This window comes from Cyrtonyx montezumae, unplaced genomic scaffold (genome assembly GCF_038088225.1).
Source record: "Cyrtonyx montezumae isolate F1298 unplaced genomic scaffold, pur_monq_1.0 scaffold_10, whole genome shotgun sequence".
Lineage (NCBI taxonomy): Eukaryota > Metazoa > Chordata > Aves > Galliformes > Odontophoridae > Cyrtonyx > Cyrtonyx montezumae.
Genome location: NW_027071826.1, coordinates 30,887,581 through 30,905,075, shown reverse-complemented (window position 1 = coordinate 30,905,075; position 17,495 = coordinate 30,887,581). Strand labels below are relative to the sequence as shown.

General features: G+C 49.3%; 2 protein-coding genes across 8 annotated transcripts in view; one reads left to right on the top strand and one right to left on the bottom strand.

Annotated features, from left to right (window-relative positions):
- Positions 1-10,245, bottom strand: part of SUSD6 (sushi domain containing 6) — a 72,661-nt gene extending 62,416 nt beyond the window's left edge. For 2 of the 7 annotated variants that reach the window (XM_065754691.1, XM_065754697.1), the window contains exons 1-2: positions 9,999-10,245; positions 5,001-5,085 (exon numbers count right to left, since the gene is read on the bottom strand). The gene's annotated coding sequence lies outside the window, so the exon portion shown is untranslated. Of the gene's footprint in view, positions 1-857; positions 878-5,000; positions 5,086-8,347; positions 8,775-9,578; positions 9,710-9,990 lie in introns of those variants that run through there. The other 5 variants (XM_065754692.1, XM_065754693.1, XM_065754695.1 and 2 more) reach the window with 5 other exon arrangements.
- A 4,229-nt stretch (positions 10,246-14,474) lies between these two features.
- On the top strand, positions 14,475-17,171 carry CCDC177 (coiled-coil domain containing 177). Its single transcript, XM_065755709.1, has 2 exons — positions 14,475-14,558; positions 14,941-17,171. Exon 2 carries the CDS (start codon positions 14,949-14,951, stop codon positions 16,836-16,838), a length of 1,890 nt encoding a protein of 629 aa, XP_065611781.1. The 5' UTR covers positions 14,475-14,558; positions 14,941-14,948; the 3' UTR covers positions 16,839-17,171.
- Positions 17,172-17,495: the final 324 nt, after the last annotated feature.

Sequence of the window (17,495 nt, the reverse complement as noted above, 5' to 3'; positions counted from 1 at the left end):
TTCTACACTTACAGCAAATTCTACCATCAACACATACAATTGTGGCTTTGTATCCAACGAGGACACAGAGAAGAACTCAGAGATGGGAAAGACTAAGGTAACGATGAGAGCCCTAGAGGAGAAAAATAATAATAATTATTATATATATTTTATATATAATAATATATTATATATATATAAAGAATGTATTGATTTTAAACTTAATATCGTTCTTTGGATAAAATAAAAAAAAATTTTTAAAAAGCTGCACCATCCTACAATGGTTTAATGCCTACCACCTGTGGGCATTAAACAACATGAGCACAAATCATGAGGTTCTGAAAGTGAAGAAAGTGAAGTTTCAGACTTGTTTGAGGAGCTAGGGAGTACCCAGCTACAGCTGTGTAGAATTCAGGAGACATACATATCTTTGTTAAGGCACCATGCTGCGTTGTTTAAGATGAGTAATACATCACAACTACTCGAAGTGTTACTTCACAGAGGGATTCTGTACCCACTTTCTGTAAGTAGTGAGACTATTTATTATGCCAGGTATTTAACAAAGAAACATACACGTGAAAGAGCAGGGATTGGTTATGCTGCAATCTAATGCACAAAGCAGAAGTACTATACAATACTAGCTTACTTTAGCAAATATGATAGTCAGCAAGTATTTCAAAGAAAGCATATCTTCACTTCAGTAAGGCTCAAGCAGAATCACATTTCGAGGCTGCAGTACGTGCAGAATTCTTTAAAAAGCATTTCTGATCCAAGCCCTTCTCTTCAGCCAGCACCTACCAGTGTGGTAGCACACTGCTGCAAATGGTACAAAGGACAGGGCGTAGGTGCAAGCAACAAACAAGGAAACAGAGACTTACAAGAGACAGCCTAGACCATCTTTGGACTCAGGCTGAGAGAGTCCAGAAGAATGTAAGCGTCAGCTGTTCAACATTCAGTGGCTCAAAAACTTCAATTTCTTCAGTTTCTTTCAGAAATCTTATGTGCATGCATATTTCCTTTCCCACCTTCCTGTTCTGCTTAAGACTTTATGCAGGGCAGCCTGGTTTTAGCTCAAAAAAAAAAAAAATCAAGATTTTTCTGAATAATCTAGGAATTCCTTGTAATTTAAACAAGAGGCACTAACAGATTTCAGGTAACATATCTTTGAATCAGGAGATTTACTACAAGTTTCCAGAGCCAGCTGCTTTTGGGGTGAGTATTTCACATTGACTAATTCCTCTCAGATTCTCACTGCCAGAAAACTGCCACTCTGCCAATACAGAGGTAAGTTCTTGTCCCAGAAAGCTGATACAAGTTACATATCAATAGATATGATACTTCTAATAAACAGCTGTCTTTTCTTGGGACTTATGACAAGTTGCTGAACTAGAAATGTGAAATGCAGGGACCCTTCTATTGAAAAGGCAAAAAAGAGAGGGTTTGGACAAGTGGAATGAATGGCAGACCAACTATACTATACCAGATCCTACATTCTAACAAGGAACATGACTGGCTGCTAAAATGACTGAGCTGAGGGGCAACAGCCACAGGAAACAGGCTGGGGAAGGCCTTACATACAGCAAGCTGTTTATCACAAGCAAAGGCAGAGCACCTTCTGCAATGTGTTAGTTAATGATTAAGCCGTGCTAATTAAAAACTTGAGCTTCTCAGCAAGGGATAAATACAGATAAAAAACTAAAACCGAGAGTGTGCTCCACAAATGTTTAGGGCATGGGAGAGGGTGGGAAAAATTGGCACCTCATTGTTTAAATGAAATAGCGTTACTGTACCCAAGATAAGGTGGCTACTGAAAGCCTGCCTTCCTACCTCTCTAAGGAGAGAGTCACAAGGGCTATATACTAATATATATATATGTTTAGAATCTAAGCCCTCAGTTTACAAGTAAAGAAGCAGGAAGATGAAGTGGAACAGAAAGAAAATACCTCAGGAGAAAAGCAGATCAATATTGAATATTGTGTCCTTCTCCCTTTATTTTTAATACCAATGATGACGTATGTTCTTGGATTTTCATACCAGAAAATACTGCTTGAAAAGGAAATGCTAACCAAGAAGAGAAAAACAAAAAAACAACACGGGAAAACAAACACAGGAGGAACCCAGGTATGTATGAAGGGATGGATGCGAGCACCAGCCCACACCAGGGCTGGCACCGCTATGACATGCACTTGGGCATCAGGCTGCCCATGGCCCACACTGCTACAGCAGACACGGGGATCAGACATAAAAATGCAGGTTAGAGAGCACTCAAAGCCTTTTGGGAAACTGAGCAGGATGCGTTCAGAAACACTTCTGCAATCCTCCTTCTGTTCTCACTTCACAGGATAAAAATAATAGAGGAAGAATTCTGTTTTCTGTACTGCAGCTTCTTCAGGTTCTCTCTCCCTGTCCCACTCACACACCCCTACACCCACACCCTTTTGAATAATTGTTTCACATCACAGAAGATGAACTGAATGTTGAAAGGTGATAGAACATGAAAAAACCTAAGTACAGGGCACCTGTTTGCAGGCAATGCCATGCATAAGCTAACTGAGAGTATTAAAAAATAAAAAACCAATCACACATATGCCTTTTCATTTTCAGGTCATAAAATCACTCACTGCCCTGAAAATGAGCATTTCCCAGGACTGAACAACTGACAGGTGAATAGCACCAGGCAAAGGCACTTACATCTCATTGTTATTTCGCCCAAGTCAAACACCTCACACTTCTTTTATCAGAGACATCTCTTCCAGAGATGGCCAATAGAATCAACCTTAGAAAAAATCCTGCTTGGTGCCTCCTGGAGCTAATCCTTCCATTCAGGCTCACTTCAGAGAGACACATGGGCTCCTCAGCTGTTTACAGCCACTAGCAAAAGATAAGTCTGGGCTTCAGACTCCTGCCTCAAGCACCTTAGATCATGAGATGCACCTGATGAAGCCTCTCTTTCTCCTCCCTCAGTACCTTTTCATACACTTTTTTCTTTTTAATTCGACTAATCCAAACATTATTCCTACATAGCCAAAAATTATGCAGTTGGAAAAGATCGCAGATTTTTATATCATCACTTCAGGCCTTTCCAAGCCTGTGTCAGAAATAAAATCCCTCCATCAAAATGAAATGCTATGAGAGCATTGAGCTGACATGCTGCCATGAGCTGAGCAGATGCACTCAGTTTCCATCTTCTGGGGAAGCTCTTTAGCCTGTTTAAATCCTTCCTGTCCCACTGTTACTACTGACACTAAAGAGGGTCTCAAACCACCCTCAGAGAGAACAGTCCCTAGTGAAAGACTGCAAACCCCCCTTACAAATTCATCAGAAGGGCAGCTCAGCCAGACTCAGGGCAGATTATCCACTGAGGATTGTCACCAACTATCCCCAGAGAACCTGCTATCACAAACCGAGCGTCTCAGCTAGGAGATCTGCTTTTATAAGCACCAGGATGAGCTTCCCCTCAGCTCTTGTATTGCCACGGAAAGGCTAAAGAGGCCATCTCAGTACAATCCAAGCCTTCCTTCTTGAGCTGCAAGACATTTTCTAACACCTCTGTCTAACCTCTCACATCAGACCCATTCAGGATCCTCCACACCATCTCCTACCCACTGCTGCAAACAGAAGGTAGCAAAGAACTATGACTACAGCAGACAATTTTTCTGTTATATTACATGAAAATTTTATTTTGTTATATACTTAGGCTTCAAGATCTCCTCTACTGTTAAGCAGTTCATCTTTAGAAAGGAAGGAGATCATTGATATAAAATAAAGCAATATATGGTTTGCACATATACTCCTCCTGGGAAAACTTACAGCTCCTTGGACTCGCAATCAAAGGTTTGTCTGTTTAAGGATGTTTGAAAATATTTGAGAAACAATATTTGCTCACTCAGTCAAGTAAGGAGGGAAGAGAAAGAAGGAAATATACTTTTTAAGTTGTATCTATATGCCTACTTGTATTTTTTCAGTCCCTTATCCCAACAAATAGCATAAGATACTACTATGATCAAGTCCAGTATATCTTGCTCCAATTATTTTCTCATTTAATTAAGCAAAGAATCACACACCCATCAAGAAACCTATTTAACTAAAGCATACAAGCACTACTTACATGCACCCAAAAAAAACCCAGAAGATTTCAATGAGAACTGCTAGTGACAACCCTCAGAACTCACGCCTTTGCACTCAAGCTGGCAGTTGCAGGAAGCGAGGCCAGCAGGCCGGCACAGCACTTAATGCCTCATCACAGCTAGGGGAGCTGGGGGAAGAAAGAGGTGGCAGCCGGAGGAATTATCCCTGTTCTGATTAGCATGAGAACAAAGGCTCACATTAGTTCCATCAGCAGCAGGACTCCCCGAGAGCACTGAGTAATAACCTTGTTGAGAGCATTAGAGGGATGTTCCTCCATCCCTGCTCAATCTACATCTCTTCTCTAAGGGAGAGAAGGGGGTGGGGGAGGGGGGAGCCTCGGAGCAAGGTCCAAAAAAGCTCGATGTTTAATTCTTTGAAAGACAGACTCTGGCACTGTCCTAGAGCTAATTCTGTGCTAGCTTCCCAAGGGTAGGATCTGGGAGCAGACATGAGAAAAACAAGAAAAACAAAACAAAAAAAAAAAAAACAACCACAAGCAGAACTCATTTTCTGTCCTTTGAAAAAGATCGAATAGTACAGGTGGCTTATCATGCAAGGTTAACTCTGGAAGGCAAAGGAGTTCAGTAGTTTCTGTAACAAAGCCAAGAAGAGGTAACAGCATGAAGAACGCAGAAGAAAAACATCCTGTGGTACATGAGCACCATAAAAAGTAAGTGTCAGGATAAAGGATGAGGCATTATTATAAAATTCCTAATAACATATTTCAGAATAGCTTTCAAAACATGAACAAATGCTAGCAGCACGTGGATGCCTCGTTATAGAAGAAAGCAGCACATTCTGACAAGTCTAGAGAAAAGTCACTGGTATTTGGACAAAACACACATTTAAAAAGCAAATAGAAATAGAAGTAACCACGTTAGCTTTCTTCTTACCTGGTGTTGGCAGAAGCTAGCATACAGCAGTCGTCGTTAGTACAATAAAAGTGATGATTCAGTGACAGTAGGTTGATCTGCACACCTAGAATGCACAAAAAAAAAATATAAGGGCATTATCACATAAATGAGCCACTAGGCTGAGGGTAAAAAAAGTTTAGTTCTCCTGTTAGAGCCCAGGTACACAGATATGCTTGAGACACATGCATTACCTGCTAAATTCATACCCAGGTTTGGGACAAAGAATGTTCAGAACTACCCTCACACACTCTGCTTAAAATCTCAAGTATAGAAATAGAAAAGATCTCAGTTTCAAACATAGCAGAGAATTACTGCAGACATTTTTCCAGCAGTAATCAAGCTTTATGATTTCTTGATGAGACTGATACTTCTGAGAAGATATCTGAAATACACAAACTAGAACTGCACCAATTCCAGCCATCCAATACATACACACACACACACGTACAAGTGAAAAAAGCTGGGGACCATAAATCTTGCACACATTCCAAACAAGCATAGGAGAAAGAATATTTACTTCTTTGTACCAGAAAGACACAGGTATACTTTATAGTGTCTTATCCCCCATCCTTTTATTTCAGCATTAATACTAGAAGTTCAAAGACTTGAAAAGATGGCTATTAATAAAGTGACCACATAACCTTCACCATCTTGGTTGGAAAGCACGCCAATTATCTGAGAACTGGGCAAACTGAGTATCAAAAAGAGAAAGTAAAAGCTGTGCAGAAGAGGGAATTTCTGGGCTGCCACTTAAAAGTCTTGCTGTTAAACATTTAAATAACGCCACGTCAACTTTCTGACTCTCAGAATGTGCAAGTCCTTCAAGACAGTCATACAGCAAAGAGAAGCAGACTTGAGATCAGGTTCCCACAGCTAGTGAAATGAGAAGCAAACCTAGTGGGCTCTTCTTGGCATTTACTCAAATAACCACATGCTTAACAAAATACACAACCCCAATTGTACAGTCCTGCTACCCCTACCTATGAAGAAGCCTTTGGTGGACCACTATTAGCAAAGTCGTACATAAGGTTTTAGTCTCCACTCACAAATCCTAACAGTATCCAGCATATTTGTGTTGCACATTGCAGAAACAGTTCACAGCATTTCAGGATCACACAGCTCTTAAAGGAATCTTAATTAACATCAGAGGCACCTTACCACGTCTAAGGAAATGCCTTATGAGAGCAGTCGGCATAAATGGTCTCCAATACCCAGAGGAGATTCTGGCAGATCCTACAATGTAACTGCATTAGTGCAGGCTGCCTCAGTACCTATTGCTTAAAAACTTCAGAAGCTATTTACCAAGTGAAAACAAACAAACAAACCCACAGTAACGTCAAATGGGTGAAGGAGCATTTCACTGATCTACACATTAAGAACTATAAACATAAGTTACAGAGACAAGGTACACATCTATCTACTGAAAGGTGTGTAATTTTGTATGGCACAAGAAGAGTCTCACAACCTCTCATACAGAAATAAAAGTAAATAAAAGGAAACTCTCAACAGGATTTCCCTTTTAAAACTTTTACTCCCTTACGGTCAAGCAGGAAGAGATCTAATGCAGTTTTATTTGCAATTTTCTTTGCTCATCTTCATTCCCAAACAAGATTCAAACTTGGGTTTGCCCAGAGACAGCTTCACTTCTAATTCACTTTATTACAAAACCCCATTAAACCAATGCAAGAGACAACCAGGAGCAGCAGCAAACCACAGAAATGTTTAAGTACAAACCATCAGGAAAATGAGTACAGAGAAAGCATAAACAGTGTTAAAGTTTTCAAAATGGTTCTGGATTTCTTAAGCGTAAGCTAAGGTCAGAGACACTGAATATTAATGCTGGTTCCCTTCCAAGCAGGAGGTTAAATGGGGCACATCTCAGCCTAGCAGGTTCAAGGGAAAGCCATTCTCATAACAAGTGAGTTTACATTGCTGGACTGAAAGCCTTTCAGGTCCGGATGCAGTGTTTCCCTTTGCCCTTTACAGCGCTCTACCAACTCCAAAAGCTGCATTTACCTCGCCTAGAAGGTTACAGATGCAGAGGGGACAAACTCCCCCTTCCAGTCAATGCTTGCTTGCAACAGGAAAGCGAATTTACGGCTGAGTGGGCTGGTTGCCAGGATAGCAGTTTCCCCCCGGGGAATCACCAGAATGACATGAGACACATTGATCCTTTTTTTGCTGTGGAGAAGGTTCCCAGTGCATGCTCCACTTTCAGAGCCTGCCCATTGTTCAGCACTCTGACAGAGACCCAGGAGCCAGGAGAAGGGGCAGCTGGAGCCAACCAGAAGAGTTCTATGCCTCTGGTCCTGCAGCTCCTCAGTAGTTCGAGCCTCCTGTTTGCAATTATCATGCACAATTTTAACAGTAAATTACAAGGCAAACAATAGACCAGGCCACATTGGTCTTTGGGAACCTTCAGCAGAAAAACAAGCACATGCGTCAGCCTGGAAACTGTAAGTTCCCAAAGAATACTCGGTGCATTACCATCAGAAACATCCTCTTACCATCACTCAGTTCAGTCTGCAAACATCCTGCTTGCAGGCTTCCCAGAGCTGGCCGGGTAAGAACACTGAGTTTCCTGTGAAAGAACACTGGTTTCAACTGCTCTGTACCAAAACAAACAGCAAACCAACGTTGGGCATAAATATTTATTGCCGCATACAAAAGCTCACTTCCTAAAATTTATAAAAAGTGTTTCCACTGGTTAAGCTTAAGATCAGTTTTTACAACTGCTTAGCAAAAATGTCTGCTAGCAAAATGAAAGAAGATCTGGTCTGCCTAATTACAGAAGGGCAAAGCCTGGTCAACGACAGAGGTCCTGAGACACCGAGCACACTTCATCTGTTCCTAAATTCCAGTGTTGGGGGTCAAATCACTACATCTGGAGCCATTCCATTTGTACCCAACTCAGCTTCAAAACTGAGATTAAATGCGTACTGACGGCATTGTGAAAGATGTGATACTTGTCATGCTGGCTGGATAAATGTAATTATGAACTACTGGAGTTTTGGCAAGAGAAATCTGCTGTAACCAATACCACATTATGAGCAAACATCTTTGCTACAGATGGGAGAGAGCTTCCCTTTTCCTGTTCTCATTGATGCCTGCACATTTCTATTTATCTACTCCCAAAGCAGAAGGGAAGCCCTGCTGCCCCCAGTCCCTCTGTCGAGCAGAGGGGGCCCAGCCCTACCACAGAAGGCCCCCTCACCCCCAGCTGAGGTCAGCCAGCTCCTGTGGTCTGCAGGGACTAAGGCTGCAGGGATCCCCAGTGCCGAGTGGAATGCAAAGGAAAGCAGGAAGAATGCTTGCGTGCAACTGACCTGTCAAGCAGACACTTGGGGGCTCCTCCAGGAAGAACGCAGATCAGCAAGAATAAACACAAAGCAAGAAAGGAGGAAAAAAAGACCCAGGTTCTGGGTGTATATATCAGACCCTACTGACCTGACAGAGGTCAGCAGCTTACATCTGTTTTTTCACAAAAGCAGAAGTGAAAGATGTGTTCGAGTGGCAAGGAAGTGGGTAGGCATGGCATGAACAAGCACATTGATAAGAAGAAGTGATGTAACAGGAACAGCCCCAGACACACAAACCCAAGTCTGCAGCTAGGGTTGCACAGCCGAGGTTAAGACTGCTGCAGATTGCTCTTACTGCAAGCTGAGGTCGTTCTCCAGGCAGGAAGAGAATAGCTGGAAACAAGCATGATCAGAAGACAGAAATAATCCTGTCAGAGCCGCTGTACTGCAGGCAGGACAAACCCTCAGCGCCGGCAGTAAGCACTGCTGGCTGGCTCCCCAGCAGCTCCTGCCAGCTCGAGCAGCCATGTCAGCCCACCTTCACTGCTGCACTAAATATACTCTGCCAATAACTGCCTGCATACCGCACAAGCTCAGCGAAGTGGGCGACCTGAGGACACCGGGCCGTCCTCAAAGAGCACAGGTGGCCAATGTACACGACAAGCAGAGAGGTGGCAGAACCAGAGCCTCCGCCTCCGCCGTGAAAGTGAAACTGTAAAACAGCGGCTGGGAAACAATCAGCCCCGGAATCAGTGCTTTCCCAGACCGCACCGAAACATCTGCATACGAAAAAACCTTTGAAAGCTGCAACACGAGGGCAACTGGATTTTCACAGCGGCTTTAAAGATGAGGTTGTAACTTCTTTATCACGCGCTACTTTGCTCTATAAGGGCGCAGTGCTCAAATAGCACGCAGCAACGAGATTTTACCAAGTTTGGTAGATGACGTGACAGCTCTTTCAGGCATGTTCCAGCTCCCATTTACAGAAAGGAGCCTTCCTGCTGTCAGCAGCACTCTCTCCTCTAAATGTCAGTAAAACACCCGTTTACGTAACAGGACAAGCAGACTGAGGAGGGCAGATGAATCTCCGAGCAAGAGAGAAGTTTACGTTCTTAAAGTTTGCAATCAGAAGTAATGTGAGAGTCACAAGAGGACGGACGCAGTGCCACAGCTCGAGCGCAGAACTCGGCTCTGAAATAAAGGGACCGCGGCACGGAGCGGAGAGGCGGCAGACGGGCAGAGATTTACGATAAGACACCTGAGGGGGAGGTGAGGGATGAAATGAGCGATAAACCGCAGAAGCACCGATCCTCACGGCACCGGCGTTTAACATGCATTTCGCCTCCCTTTGATGTACGCAGGCAAGTTCTAACTGGAGACGCAGGACGGCACAGCGCACCGTCGCTGCCGTGTATCACTGCTTCTGCGCAGAGGGGAAAAAGGAGAAAGAACAGCAGCAACAACAACAAAAGTGTACAAATGGTTATTACTGCAGGAGAGAGGCACTGCCCTGCCGGCTCCGGCGTAACAGAGAGGCAGAGCCGAACGCAGCGCGCAGAGCAACGGCGGTAGCGATCACGGAGGAACTTTAGCCCCCATTGTTCGCAGCAAGCTCCGGGCTCGCAGCGACAACAGCACCGTTACATAACAGCGCAGCCGGGAACACGCACCGACTCACCGGGCTGCCCTCCGCTCCCTCCCACCGCGACGCCAACCTTGACAAGCACCGCGTTTCCACGAGCCCGCACTTTTTCACCTCTCACCCCCCTCCCCGTAGCTCGCTCCGCTTCTCCCCTCGGCTCCTCACCGGGCGTCGACGGCGGAGGGACGCGGGGGGACGGTGCAGCAGCGCGGGGCTGAAGATCGGCGGCCTCGCGCCCCGGCCGGCGCCGCCGTCTTCCCGCCCCCAATGGCCCCGCGCCGCCGCGCCTCAGGCCCCGCCCCGCGCGCCGCCGGACGGCGGCGCGCGGGGCGGGGCCTGAGGCGCGGCGGCGCGAGTCTTAAAGGGGCCGCGCTCGCTTATCCGCTACACTCACTCCTCGCTGCACGCAACCCAGCACTGGAAGGGCTCAGCCTCCAGAGGTCGGGGTGGATGTTCCCTGAGCTCTCGCTGTAGGACGGTCGTAGAGTTTATTCCCTCAAAGTGCAGCTAGAAACGTCCTTTTGAGGAGCTGAAGTGTAATCCTATCATTGCGAGTGGTAGGGCTTCCGTTGCAGGCGTTAGTGGACCTCTCACATAACACAGACCTTTTGACATCCTCACATTTCTGAATGATTCGTGTATTTGTCTATGCCAGCCTGTTTGCTCCGTGACCCTGGGGATAATCCTCCATGATACACTATGCTCAAGGGCCCCATAATATTCCCATGAGCTCCCCACAACAAGCTGAGCCTGACCAGGACAACTGGGTGCCTGCGAGTCAGCATCAACATCATCTCTGATTTGGTTTGGTCCAAAATGTGCCAATATTCTGATTTCTTCAGAAACAGCCACTGGCACTGGAACATCCCCAAAAGCAAGCACAACCCACTCTCACAGCTATACTTGTTGCCATGGAAATGCACAGTGACAGGGCTTTTTCCTTCATTTTCGCAATTCTATCTGCCAGTCTTCTATATTTTCTCAGGCTGCCCTGGTAGCTGCAGAGATTGTGCCCAAATACAAAGACTGCTGCAGGTATGGCAAAAGTGCACGAAGCCGAGTAGACATCTGCTCAGCACATCCCCAGGAAAGAAGCAATACGATGCTCATTAAAGTCCTTCCTTGATCAGAGATGAGCCACCAACCAGCACACACTGTAGCATTACCCAGCAAGATGAATGCTAGTAACAGCTCGCCATCAGCACAGCTCTCGTGTTTGTCTTAGACTTCAGCTTTACATCAGAGGGAAGAACAGTGTATTTGTAGTGCAAGTCTGTCCCCAGTGGCTGTCAAGCCTTTTGCTTCTGGCTCTGCACTGTCTCTTGCCATATGTTCCTGTCTCCAGCTACCGCCTCATGCCCTATCTCTTCTCTGTGTCCCTGTTCCGTGCATCTGCCCAGCAAGAGACTCCATTTCTCTAGAGACTCAGTTAAATGGCTGAGTGACATCCATAAATGACAGCGTGAAGCAGAGCCACTGGGCTACGAGCAGTTGGGTCGTTTCCTCAGCTTCGGGCAGTTTGCAAAAGCCTGACAGGGGCTGCAGAAGAGAGCCTGCCACCCATGGGAGGACGGAGGCACTGCCTGCATCTCCCAGGCAGGCAGCTTATGCCAAGGGCAGGAGGAAAGCGAGAAGCAAGGAGCGACAGAAGAGGTCGAGCACAGGCAAGGATAAGAGGAGCCTGAAGTAAGACTGAAGTATAAGACTGAAGTATCTCAGAAGAGGATTTTGGTTTTTGACAGGCTATCACGCCAGCACTGTGGTGTGTTGGGTTTCAGGCCTGGCTACCAACCAGGTCTCATAGGATTTATGTTCAGCATTAGGTCTTAGACTCAGTGCCTCACAAAAGTCTTAAAACGGTTCATCAAGCTTCATGCTGACAGGGGAAGGCTGTATTGTGAGGCTCTGGTGTGCCTGGGAGTGGTGTGGGGCTGCCCCTGGCAGGGAAGAGACACTGCTCACGACAGTTAGGTCAGGATCCTCCCAGCAACAGTGTAAACAGCATGAGAAAGAGAATGCAGAAACAGCAAAACAGATGGAGACAGGAGTCAACCTGGAAAACGTTGCTATTGAGCAAGGAGGAAATAATTCACCAGTTAACATTCCCATAGTAGGGGGGGAAACAGTTCTAGAAAGTCAAATTGTTAAGGTCAAAGCCAAAGCCTTAGAAGAGCTAGCCAACTAAAGAAAGGGGGATGCAAGAGAGGAGGAATGCAATGCACAGGCACCAGGGCTACTTGCACAGACCCCCTATACCAGGACACTCAGAGGCAGGTGCTCGGCAGGAGCCCCCGCTCAGCCCAGCAGCAGCAGTAGCCACAGGAGGACTGACACTCTGGCACGAGTTCAGAAGGAGGGTGATAGCTGCTTATGCAACCACAGGGAACTGGTTTACAATGAGGATATGTTTTCCTTGGCTCTGAGGGAATTTGGAAATGGTTTACAAACATTTGTAAGGCGCAAGCCCAAGCAGGAGAGAAGTGTCTAGCCAAAAAAGGCAAATTACTTTCCAGAGAAGATAAAACAGTAAAGAAAAACTGAAGCAGACCCCAGGCAGACTGGGGGAAAATCCAGGTAAAGGTAGTACTGAAGCTGGACTGAGTGAAGAGCATATAAAAGAATTTGTTGGCTTTAAACAAACATTTCCATTTCTATAATCTTAAGTCATGATTTCCCATTGCCCTGTGTCCCCTGCTATCATTAGCAGTGATGCAAAGAAGGAAAGTGTATATCAAAGGAGGAGGGTAACTCTATAGTACTGCTCAGCCCATGTGCATAGATTTCTTTCATTTCCAGCTGAAAGAGAATTAGGATTTATAATGGTGTGGGGAGAAATTACACATTAGCAGTGACCCTCTTCATCTCCTCCAGAGGGATCCTCCTGCCCCATCCCAAGTTTCCCTTAGTCTTGATGAGATGGGGATGTGACTTAAGTGTTCAGAAAGCATGTACTAATGTCTCCAAAAGTCATATCCAGCTACTTTTTGAGCCACCCGACAAGCACCCCTTCCCACTGCATTTTGAGCAGTCCCACTGCTTATGGGAGTCCTAAAGATCCACATGGAAACCTGGAAGGTCAAGGCCCAGCTACAGCCCCACTGCAAGCTGAAATACTAACCTGCCAAAAGCCCTAGAAAACCCATGCCTCACCTGGCATGAACGCTTAACAGCTAATGAGTTTCCATGAAAAGAATGCAGTCATAGCTTGACAGCTGCTGAGCTGCAATTCCTGCTCATGATCAGCACCATCAGCAGTGAGCCAGGCTCTTCCAACAGTAGAAAGCTGCTCCCTGACCCAAAGATTTTCACGTAACTAATTACCGAGCTTTATAACCACCCCCTACAGACTATGATGATGATGAATGAATTAGATTAGATAAGTCAATGTGGTTCACTGGTGCAGTTTGCCCACTCAGTGCATCCTCAGTGCATCCATCCATCAGCATGGAGGATGAGATACTAAATGAAACCGCCAACAACCCACAGCTCTCTAGCTTCTCCCACGGACTCCCTAGGCCTTTCCTGGGTCTTTCTGTCACCCTCTATCGTTGTCCTGGACCACCCAGGAAGCTCTTTGATGACTGCCTTGCCCTTCCATATTGCAACAAAGCAGATTAAGCAGCATCTGTACTGGACAAATTGCTGAAAAGCACTGAAGCCACAACACAGTGCCTAACAAGCATTTGCTACTGTTCTCCTTTACCTGACAAAACCAGAGTTGCTCCACTGTGTGGCACAGATGCTCTGCACTCCACAACCAGCAACGATGCCCTCTCTGCTGAATGGTATTTCTAGAGCAAGGCATCTTCAGCCCCCCTGTGGTTGTTGATCCGTATAGAAATTCTGAATCTACCACGGTAACTGCAAACAGCCTGTTTAAAGCAGGCACCTGGAAAGCTGTACCGTACTGTCGTAGCTGCCTGCAACACTGCTCCAGATCCCTCCTTCTCAGTCCTGATAAATCTCTGCAGCAAGCAGTAGCTTGCATTATCACTAAAGGGAATAGGGGAGCATGGCTGGGAAGTGCTTTGTGCTGAAATTTGAGCGCTGTGCCGTTCTGTTCCGTTCTGACACAGATTCCCAGCGGCCCCGGGCAGGCCACCTTCATCTCCCTGCGGCTGTTCGACATCCGCAAAACTGCGCTAGCATCCTTCCTCCTCGCAACTGTCTCATATCGACCGTAAACACGGATGGGCTTCACGGCGTGCAGGCACTGCGCAAAATAGGGGGCACGACCCAGAAAGCGCGCCTTACTGCGGGAAGGACGCGTGCACGGAAGGACACGGGGACGGCGGGTGCACGGCGGGACAGGCGCCTGGCGCTGCAGCGGCGCTGCCCGGCCCGGCCCCGGCGCCGGGGCTTCGGGGCGGGTCCCCGCGCCCGCCTCCGCCCGCCCCCGCTCGGGAGCGCGACTCGGCGGGGCTGCGGCGGGCGGTGCGGGGCCACGCAACCTGCGGGCGGCCGCCGTGCCCGCCGCCGCCCCGCGGGTACCATGGAGGAGCCGCCGCTGCCGCCGCCTCCGCCGCCGCCGGCCACCTGATCCCCGCGGCCGCCGCCTCCGAGACAAAGCGCGGCGCTGCCCGCCGCTCCCGCCCGGTGAGTGCAAGCCCCCCCGAGCCGCCCCGGTCCAAACCAAGTCCCCTGCCCGCATCCCGGGCACCGGCCCCGACGCCCCGACCCGCAGCCACGCATCCCCCGCGCACGGGAGCAGCGGTGGGCTGGGTGTGGGACCGCCCTCTCATCCCGCGTACGCCGGAGACCCCCGCGCCCATAGCCCGTGCCCTCCAGGCACCCCCATAGATGGTCGCAGAACATCTCCGCTACCAACCGCCCCGCGCACCCCAATCCCGCCCCACCGGAGCATCCCGTGCACCCAACCCCCGCCCCTCCCGTGCCGCACGCCCCATCCATCCACGGCACCGCGCCGGGGGGACAAAAGAGGACCTCGGGCTCACCCGCCACCGCTCTCTCCTCGCAGGACCAACCATGGTGGAGCCTCCAGCGGAGCCCCCCGCACAGCCCTGCCCCGCACCCGGCGGGGCGACGGCGGCGGCGACGCCGGGGGACGCGTCCCGGCCCGGGGAGCAGTCCCCGCTGCTGCACCTGGACCTGTACAACTTCGACTGCGCGGCGGCGGAGGGCAGCCGGTACGTGCTGACCAGCCCCCGCTCCCTGGAGGCCTGCGCCCGCTGCGCCGTGCGCCCGGTGGAGCTGCTGCCACGGGCTCTGGGCGAGCTGCTGCGCGAGGCCCCCGGGCGCTCCATGCGGGTGGCCGCCGGACTCTACGAGGCCTACGAGCGGGAGCGCCGCCGCAAGCTGCAGCAATGCCGCGAGGAACGGGAGAGGATTATCCGCGAGGAGAAGAGGCGCATCCTCGCCCCGCTCGGCAGCCTGCCCCCCTCGCCCGCCGGCCGCCTCGCCCCGCGGGCAGCAGCCGCCGCCGCGCCCCGTCCCGCGGGGAAGGCTGCGGCGTCACGGGGTGCCAAGGCCAAGAGCCACTCCTTGGACTCGCTGCAAAAGCGCCGGGAGGGCAGCTGGGGCAAGACCTCCTCGGAGTCGGGAGCGTCGTCCTCCTACAGCGGGGAGAGCCTGCGGGGGCCGAGGGGCGAGGGGCGCGGCCGGACCCGGGTGGCTGACGGCTCCCTGTTGGGGCGCAGCTTCAGCCTGGGTGACCTCAGCCACTCGCCGCAGACCGCCCAGAGGGTGGAGAGGATCGTCAGGGAGGTGAAGAGAAAGAAGGGCCTCTCGGAGGTGCCCGAGAGGGACAAGAAGATCGCGGCGCTGATGCTCGCCAAGCACCAGGAGGCCAACCTCCTGCGCGAGCAGCGGCAGGCGGCCCACCTGCAGTGGGACAGCCAGCGGCGCCTGGCGGAGCAGCGGAAGGAGCAGGAGGAGAAGGAGAAGCAGAAGGCCCTCCTGCAGGGCCAGCGGATGTGGGAGAGCCAAGTGGAGAAGCGGCGGGGGAAGCTGAGCCAGGAGCAGCAGGAGGCCGCCCTGCTGAAGCAGAAGCAGAGGCAGGTGTGTGAGGAGAGGTGGCGGGAGCAGGCGGAGAAGCAGGAGAGGCTGCGGAGGGAGAAGCTGGAAAGAGCCGTCCAGGAGGATAAGCAGAAGAAGCTCCATCAAGAGCACAACCTCAAGGCGAAGGAGGACAGCAAGAAGGAGCAGCGGGAGCGAGAGGAGCAGCTCCTGCAGGAAAAGCTGTCCACGGCCGCGCAGAAGAGGCAGAAGAAGGAGGTGCAGCTGCAGAAGGAGAGGAAGCTGCTCAACCAAGCAGAGAAGCTGAAGCACGAGACTTTGCTCAAGGAACTGGCCAAGCAAGAGGCAGAGGAGAAGGAAATGCTGAAGGCATCCCTGGAGATGAGTTTGTCCAAGGCTCAGGAGAACTATGAGCAGCTAGTGGAAAAGAGGAACCAGGAGCTGAGGGAGAAGGCCAGGCGGGAGGACTTGCTGATCCAGAGAGCCAAACTGGCAGCGGAGAAGAAGGAAAGAGAGCAGAAGGAGCACTTGGAGGCCCTGGCTAAAGAGACAGAGAGGAAGCTCCAGCATGCTGCCCAGGTGGCTGAAGAGGTGGTCCAGGAAAAAGCCCGCAGGTTGGTCCTGAGCCGTCTGGAGAAGGAGAAGGTGCAGAAGATGAACAAGCAAAAGGTGGAACAGTACGAGGACTTACGGCGCAGGGAGATTCTCCTTTCTATAGAGAGGAAGCTGGAGAGGAGCGAGCAGATCTTCAAGGAGAAGAAATGTGTCTTAGAAAATGCCAGGTCTGTAGCTCGGGCATCTTTCCATGTCCGGGAAAAGGTGCGGGAGGAGACAAACACGCGCACCTTTGACAAGATGGCCTTCGAAGCAGAGCTGCATGCCAGCCTGGATAAGAAATGAAAGATCTCTTCATGGATCAGTGGGGATGCGTTACCAGTTGTCCCCCATAGTGCATCAGAATGCTCCTCTGCATTAACATTTACCATTTTTAAAAGTAAAACTATCCATCCTAATTTATTATTTTGGGGGAGCAGGGTACCGCACAAAATTGTGGCAGCTATTTAGCATACTTTTTAAAACTCGTTTTTTGTTCTGGATGTGTTCTAAGGACTGACCTTAGTCATCTTTACAGAGGGGAAGTGAGCTTTTGCATCCTCCACCCCACAAGCACAGAGGGCTGCAGAACTTTGTGTGATGCCTGTGAGTTACCAATTGATTGTCTAAACTGGAGCTGACTACAGCTGCTGTTTTTTGTTGGAAAGAAAGAGAGACTGCTGTTGGAAAGAAAAAGAGGCTGCTCTTAGAGCCTGCTGACAAAGAACCCAAACCAACCCAGCTGATTCTGGTTTGAGTGACATTCAGTGTGGTTTAAGTTACAGGACTGCATTTTCAAAGCAGCTGCACACCCAGGAAGGTGAGGACAGCTCTTCTGGAGGAGTCTGTGTGCCCTCGGGTGCATCTCATTCAGTGCTGATACTGAACATCAGGGAAAGAAAGCGCGGGTCGAGAGTTCAAGGCTTTGTAACACCATGAAAGTAGGCATTACAATCCGAGCCG